This window comes from Columba livia, chromosome 4 (assembly GCF_036013475.1).
Source record: "Columba livia isolate bColLiv1 breed racing homer chromosome 4, bColLiv1.pat.W.v2, whole genome shotgun sequence".
NCBI lineage: Eukaryota > Metazoa > Chordata > Aves > Columbiformes > Columbidae > Columba > Columba livia.
The window spans coordinates 66,782,612-66,790,714 of record NC_088605.1 but is presented as its reverse complement, the minus strand read 5'-3'; the positions used below and the strand labels follow the sequence as shown (position 1 = coordinate 66,790,714).

General features: G+C 40.0%; 1 protein-coding gene across 8 annotated transcripts in view; it reads right to left on the bottom strand.

Moving 5' to 3' along the window:
* Positions 1-1,016: 1,016 nt before the first annotated feature.
* TNIP3 (TNFAIP3 interacting protein 3) overlaps positions 1,017-8,103 on the bottom strand; it is a 70,051-nt gene continuing 62,964 nt past the window's right edge. For 6 of the 8 annotated variants that reach the window (XM_021298623.2, XM_021298627.2, XM_021298625.2 and 3 more), the window contains one exon: positions 1,017-1,864. In XM_021298623.2, coding sequence (XP_021154298.2) covers positions 1,833-1,864 — 32 coding nt within the window. In that variant the 3' untranslated portion in view covers positions 1,017-1,832. Of the gene's footprint in view, positions 1,865-2,255; positions 2,313-8,103 lie in introns of all 8 variants that reach the window. The other 2 variants (XR_002423901.2, XM_021298630.2) reach the window with 2 other exon arrangements.

Sequence of the window (8,103 nt, the reverse complement as noted above, 5' to 3'; positions counted from 1 at the left end):
CAAGTTGTCAGATAATGAGAAAAGCTCCACAAATGGAAGGCACAAACCTTTGCAGTTAGTTGGAGAAAACAGTGGAAATGAGTGAAACAGGGGTTTGTTGCCTCCCACACCAGCTACACAGAAGCTCATCTGTTTGGAGGATTCACGACATCTTTCAGTGCGGGGTGCTCTGCCCACAGCATTGGTCACCTGCTGAGAGCTCGCATTGAATTAGGTTACATTATAATTGGATTTTCCGAAGGCACCGCATTAGCATTTTCCATGATCTCACCCTTATTAGCCAAATCAGTAATCAGGAATAGTACGGTTATATTGTTTGCTAGTCAAACTATCTGCTGCTATAGTGTCTGTAAGCCAGCTCCAAATTCATGCAGAGATAAAAACCTCCTGTCTCTCTAACAGAGACTTGGGAGTTTATTCTGCAGCTAATGTTGCAGTCAAACTCTAATTTTCAATAGTTCATGAAAAAGCAATTTCTCTCCAGAGGCTGATTCACTCAGTGCTTTGCTCCTATTCTTTCCAAGTCCGTATCACAAGTCAGGAACATTGTTTATTTGATCAGTGTAGGCAAAAGCAGCATGTCTGTAAAATTTCACAGCAGAAAAATCCTTTCCCATGGACTGTTCCCCATTGTGTCCAAAAATCAAATGCTGAACATGTTTTATCTTGTAAGGTTATTATTTTAATGCACAGGCCTTTGTATATTGATAGGAATGGAAATATCTATTCCGAAAGCAGAAATGCTGCATGCAGGCAATCTCTAACTGATCGCTTTGTATAGCTCAAAAAGCTGTTTGTGTGAGAACTTAAAAGCACACAATCTACTTCTGAGCTATTAGGAAAGCACATAAAACATCTCACACAGCTTCTTATGGTGCAAAAAATCTCAGTTCCTTCTTTCAGGTGGGATACCTGCCTGAAGGGAAGAGTCAGTCTTGGAAGTAAATTATCAGATAACGTTTGCTTAACAGCCATTCACCACAATTTTCTGAAAAATTACATAGTCTAAATACAACTTCATTTTACAAGCTCAGTTTTATTCCCAGGTTAGAGGTTACAGAACAATGTTCAGATTCATTACAGCTCGATTCATTACAAGAATCATTTGGAAATATAAAGCCATTTTCACTAACAAATTAAACCCATGAAATCTTTCTGCTAAAATTTTACTGATACAAATAAGTACATCCAGGAAAAACTGGTTACATTTTTCATATAATTTTGGAGGAAACAGAAGGAGAGCTGGCCTTGGCTCAAAAAGGGAAGTAGGCACCTTCTACCTGGCCTGGCATCAGCGGTGCCCTGCTTACAATTACACAAATGTGTTAAAATGGTGAAGCAGATTTCCTTTTTACTAAACAACCAAGAGAAAGTGTACAGAATTCAAGATGGTACATCATAAAAAAAAAATCATTCAGTGGAATCAAATTAAAAAGACTGTAATTCTCAAACAAAAAAAAAAATCACAACCCTATTGGGCTTAAAAGCTCCTGAATTCAAACCAGATGTGACTGTTGCTGAATCCCCAGCAATAGCTCCATCTTTTATCATAAGGCTTTTTAACCGATTCTCACAGGCAACACAAACAGCATCTTCAGAACAAAGGGCAATAATGCTTCCCAGCAGTTTAACTGGATCCTGAGGATCACTAGCCTGTATGATCTGCTTTTTCTATTGTCCTCACAGGGATTTCAGCAGGCATAAATAATGTGCACTGAAGAGATAAGGAGCTAGGAGGAAGAAAAAAAAAAAGAAAAGGCAGAGCAAAACAATAATGAAGTTGCAAGACTAGCTTGTAGTCTTTGGTCTACACTCCTCCAGGTCATAGGCTGTCAGCGATGGGCTCCCTTCTCTGAAGATGAATCTGCAAAAGTAAATTAATACAAATTATTTTGACACTGAGAAACACAACTCACTTATGATTAATTTCCCTCTATATTGTAACACACACACACATAGAATCAATACTGTAATTTATTATGAACCTGTAACCAACACAAAGGGCAGTGAGAGTGAGGAAGCAACAGAGGGCAGGGAGATCATAGAGTGCACTAGTAGTCTCTTGACTTTCATCTAATCCTGATTCTTGAGACAGAGAAAACAGCAGGCTCTAATAACCTAAAGCCCCCACGTAAAATCTTTCTAGACCTCTAAAAAGAATGCTGACATTCAGCAGTGCTCATAGGTATAATTAGCATAAGGTGCACCCAAGGGAGTAGGTCAGTATGACAGAGGGAAGAATTAGGTCATAGTACCTACTGTTAAGTAGGTGTCTGTGGTTCACAGATGTATTTGACAGTAACTCGCTCAAGCTAGGAAAACAAAATAAAATCAAAGAAAGGAAATATATTATTGCCAGTGTAACACATACTTCCTTCCTGAAGTTTCAACAGATTCTGGAAATGTTGTTACATGTTGCTAGTAGCACACACCCAAGTGCACACAGTACTTCACTTACGAGAGAAACATTAAGAGTGAAATATTTCCACCAGGGTTTTGAATTTGCCTAGGAGAACTGCTCTGCAGCTGCTACACAGTAACCCCATCATTCACCTCCAAACCCACAGTGCTGCTGATATGCAAATATATAGGAAAGAAAACTTGATTGAAAAGGACCACATTTGTAGCAAGCAGTACAGTGAATCATCAATTTTGGTGACACCTTTTCCTTGCAGGCAGTAAAATTGATGTTATTGGTTCACGAATGCCAGGAAGAGGAAAAAAATCAGCAGACTGGTTCTTTGTGCAAGAAAAATAAATGTAGGTATTTGTGTTCATTTCATTTCAAATAAATAGCCCTCTCTAAGAGCAAAGAGGGTGGAACAAAACTTTTCTAAGAAGAAATATGCTTCTAAGCTTCACATAAAATGTTGCTATTTGTATCACAATATAACTTGGGGAAAAAAACCAAAACAAAACAAAACTAAACAACACCAAACACCAAAACCCACAACATAGAGAACTTGTATATTCAAACACCTCAGGCAGCTATACAGTGGCAATGTCCCACAATGATTTTTGTTCTTTCTTAGTCCCACTGAGACACACTGAGGTCACTCTGCTTATGCCAAGATGCTTTTGGCTCCTTAAGTGCTTGCCCAGCTGGTACAAACCAGCAGATACCACAACACTGCAGGCATGGTCTGCCAGAGAGGAAAGATAAACATGATATAACACACAGTTCCCAAAAACAAAGAGTGTCTCTCACCTAGGATGGCACTAATAATTCAGAAAACCTTCCAGATATTCTGCAGTGTAAGCCGGCTTCAGAGCCCCATAGACAGTAATTTTACACTTAAAACACATGCAATAGGCAAAGAAAGGTAGACTCCACTTGCTGCAGTATTACTGCTACTTGAACAAGCAAATGAGACAGAATTAATTTTTACGTTGCTTCCTTGGATGATCAATGAGGAACCAAGGATATTTCCAGATAGCAGACACGTTTCATCAAATCACCAGGAGAGAGAATGAGCTAATGAAAACATCCACCATGTCACCTGTCACCAGAAGATCACCCTCAAGGTTCCCTTTCAGGCAATTCCCCTTAAATATCTTGATTTTTACCTACGTTTCCTCCTCAGAGGAGAGGAAAAAAAGAAAAGGCAAAAAAGCCAGTATGTGTGTTTGAAGCCATTTAAAATCTAACAGGTAGTAAATGATAAATCCTGATATGTTGTTTCATAGAAATAAAATCATCAAATCATCAAATCATGCAGTTTTTTAAATTACATGTCCTGTTCCTCTTTGCATGAGTCTTTTCTGCATGGTACCTTGAAAAACTACATTTTCTGTGTTCTTCAGTTCATGTTGACTTTTCAAAGCAATAACTTTCTAAAAACTTCTCATGCTCTGAAGTTAGAAATTAAAGGTGTGTTAATGATCTTTGTGTTACGTTGCAGTAACTGACATCAATTCATATCAGTAAAAATCTTGAAAACAATCACATTTTCATTCCCAGGGGGAATGGCAAGCTGCTAATTAAATTTATGTCTCAACTGCTTGGGAGCACAGATAATTTCTAACGTAACGTATGCACTGAGGACAGGCTGATAGTAAAATTGTTTAAGGGTTGGGATTTCTTCCAGGAAAATTAAGATGTTGGTTAAATGATTTTTTTTTCTGTCTGGTTTTCATTTAAGACCTCCAAAATCCATTTTTCAATTTTTCAGTTTTCACCTCTCCCTATAGATGTCATTATTTTCAGTGGAAAACCCCACACTTCTCCCTCTCCTTCCAATTAGCTGTAATTATAACAACATTAGCAGCAGAGTAGGTACCTTGAGGGTAAAAATCTGAAAAGCAGCTGAGTATGGAAGGGAATAAGAGATTATATTATAATGAAAATAAGCAGACACATCGCACTTCATGTCTTGATCTGGACATCTCTAGGGCTTTGCATGTTTCCCTGGGCATGCCAAGACGAGGTGATGACCAGCTGCTCTCACCTCTCCCATAGGCCTCCAGAGCTACCCCTTGAACCGAGAGGCAGGTGATGGGCTATGTTTTGGCTTCTCCCTCTGCCTGGAATAACTGGATCCAAAACACAAATGTACTGTTTAGGTTCTGAAGGTAACGAGGGGCAACAGGCACAGACTGAAGCACAGGAGGTCCCATCTGAATGTGAGAAAAATCTTCTTTACTTTGAGGGTGCCAGACCACTGGAACAGGCTGCCCAGGGAGGCTGTGGAGTCTCCTCTGGAGGCATTCAAAACCTGCCTGGACACATTCCTGTGCAATATACTCTAGGTGAACCTGCTTTAGCAAGTGGGTTGGACTAGATGATCTCCAGAGGTCCCTTCCAACCCCAACCATTCTGTGATTCTGTAACTGGAGTTCTTAAATGCATGTACTGAGACTCTTTCTGCCAAGAAAACAAATACAGTAAGATTAATTTTGAAAGTAAAGATGGCAATACATGCCAGCGGCACGTGAAAAGGTTCTTGCTCTGAGTAGGCTTTGAGCAATAAACCTATTTTCCAGAGAATTTTTCATTAAAAACTGTATTCAGGGAAAATCTCCAAAATTGATCTTTTTTTTTTTCAGCTGTCTTTCCAATTTTGCACAGTTGGATAAGGAAGGAAGTCAACACTGCTTGCCAAACAAAATGACACTAAGTACACTTGCTGGAAATCATTCTGCTTTGCTCCTTAAAGAAAACAAACAAACACACACGCCTAACCAACTGAGAACAAAAAGATCAGAAACTGGTTCAGATACCAGTTTCAGCAATGCTGAGTGACACAGCACAGAAAGAGTTAGGAGTTAATGTCGCTCCAAAGAAAGCAAGCTGGTCAAACAAGGCTAAGCTTGGAGAATTTAAGCACAGTTTAGGACCTGCACAGCAAAGTCCCAGGGGAAGGACCAGGCCAGAGGCAGGCAGGAAGAATTATCCTCTTGGAAATACACTGCTGGTACAGTGAGACAACATCTCTCTTCCTTAATCTCTACCTGCCTCCCATCACTTACCTTTACATGTTGCCCTTTTCTCTTTATTGTGACCTTCAAGGAAACCCCTTCACTTCTGTGGAAGCCTGGTGATTTCCCCCTAATCTTGCTTTGCAGACAAGTGGTTCCCTTGTGAGGACTACCTGAGTGGTCTTGCCCTGGCAGCCTGATCTCCATTGCAGCCTACCTACAGAGCGTGCCTGCACACAAAACATTCCTATCTATCCATCTCTGCGCCCTGCCTCCTTTCAGCTGGAGAACTTCATGTTTGGGAAGGTATGGAGAAGAAATATTTATGTTCACAGACAAGCTGAGCTCTTGTATGACTTATCTGAGGTTTGTAAGCAGTTTAACAAGAGGTGCGACATGAAACTTTCTGCACACAAATGGGAAGAAAACGCTAGTAAAATCCGGCAAATAAACCTGAATACAGCCCACACCCTCCTATTTACATCTAAATTGAGTATCTCTGGATTCAGTTCAGATCCCAGTGGTGGCATGGAAAACCAAACTCTTGAAAGGATAGCAGTGTGAAAGAGCAAGAGTAAAGGATCCAGGTTAAACCCTCACCTTCCTGTGGTCGGGCAGACACACAGATGGCAGGTAACTGCACCCTGCAGCACAGCCTGGTGTGGAAGTCACCCCAGCCTACAGATATGCCTTTAGTACCTGCTGCATTGCAAATGTGCAAGGGTGTGGAATACATCAAGTCAGTAAACACATTGTCAGAGACAGAAATTTTTTCCCATCCGTTTGGAAAACTATGTATTATGCGGTAATTCTTTACTGTCCCATGCCACCCTTGTCAGGTCAAACTGCCTCCAAGTTCCTCTGTTCACCAATGGAGAGGCTGTGCTTTTCAAACTATGAAGCCTATTAAAACCATTTCTAGGGTTCCAAGGCCAGAGGGGCCTGAATGGCTCTTTGTCAACTCCCTAAAGTAAACTCCCCAAAGCCAGAGACATTTTTAAAAGCAAGTTGAGTGGTCTATATTAAGCAGCCAGAGGGATCATCAATCTCTGGTTAAAGAAGGCAATTAAAAAATAACTGTGGGCAACTCTGGACAGATTAAAAAAAAAAAAAAAAAGCAAAAAAAATATTAAATCCTGATTAATGAATCAAAAACATAAAGAAAGGCTAAGTCTTATCCACAGAATTCCATCCTGGATCCCAGAATGTCTGAATACAGACAGTAGCTTTTATTTTACTTTTTAAGCATATGGAGAAGTAAAAATAGTAAGTGTCATCAAACACGCATACCAAGATTACTAGTTGTGTTTTGTCACCTCCACACACACTCCTGCCATCACATTTCCCTGCCCTAGGTGAACTAAGGCAGAGATAAGATGCTCATGCATGCTCTCGCATCATGCCCTGAACTCTATGTTCAAGAAGATGCTGACATGATGCAGCAAGCCTGTGGCACCTCTGGGAATAACTGCCTCTCTTCATGGAGCATCTTCAGCCTTACATCCCACAAGGACTACAGACCCTTCTTTTCATCCAGATTAAACACTAAAATGGCCCATAGGTTAACTGTATAACACAGAGGCAGATCACTAAAACCAACTCCTTATGCTCAAGTACTGCAAGGCCTACAGACCTTTCTTTTCAGTAAGATTAAACCCTTAAGTGGTCTGTAGATACTTAGCTGCAAAATACAGAGACAGGTTACTTCACCAACAAGAAGCATAGGATGGTTCTATGACACTTTAGTCAAAGAACTGAGGACTACCCAGCACATCACTGAATGTCACTTAACTGACACATTTCTTGGGAAAGAGGGAGCTGTGGTAGCCATGTTTAAGTAACAAGTGATGTTCGCAACTCCAAACTCTGCACAGACACATAAGGTTTTTGCAAATAGATATGTTTCGTTGATGTAATCTTAGTAGCTTCCTTTAGCTTTGCTCTCTTCATAAAGCTAAAATGTATAGATTTCATTTAGATAATTAAAACTGTCTTCCTACCATGGAACATTTCTTGTTCATTCTCATCTTGGAAAGGTTTGATGCAAAAAAGGGTAGAACAGAGGGGTTTGAGTGTTTTTTTTAAATCCTTTTCCCCACCGGTTCCTCTCATACTTCCCGCATTCTGATGAAGTTATTTCTAGGCTAATTATAAAAGGGCTCAAATAAAAAAGTGCCAGATCCAAACCATCATACCACTGTGAAAGTTCAGTGTTGGAAATAACACTGCTCCTTAGGCTTGTATATAACTGATCCTCTGCCAACTACCAAAACATAGATTTGTGGGGAAAATAACATTCTGGAGTAGAAACTTTGGGAAATAGGATCAAGTAGGATCAGTACCTGGGTGCAAATACCTTCTTGCCCCACAAAGGAGGGGAGAGAGGCAGGAAGACACAAATCTAGGTACATCTGTATAAAACCACACAGAAACACACACAATTCCTCCTTGATAACAATATGCCTTTACAGTCCCAAAGACATAGCAAACTAGATATCAAATCTTTGTCCCAAAGCTAGTTAGAGTTGATGTAGAGAGTCTCATATATTTCAGATATCTTTAAAACAGACTTTTTTGGATGGCATGTAATAGAAAATAGCAGTTTTCTGGTTCATTTCACTTGTGTCCAGCTCTAAAGTTGCAACCTGTGACCCATGTTTTGTAATTATCCCTTAAGAAAAAACA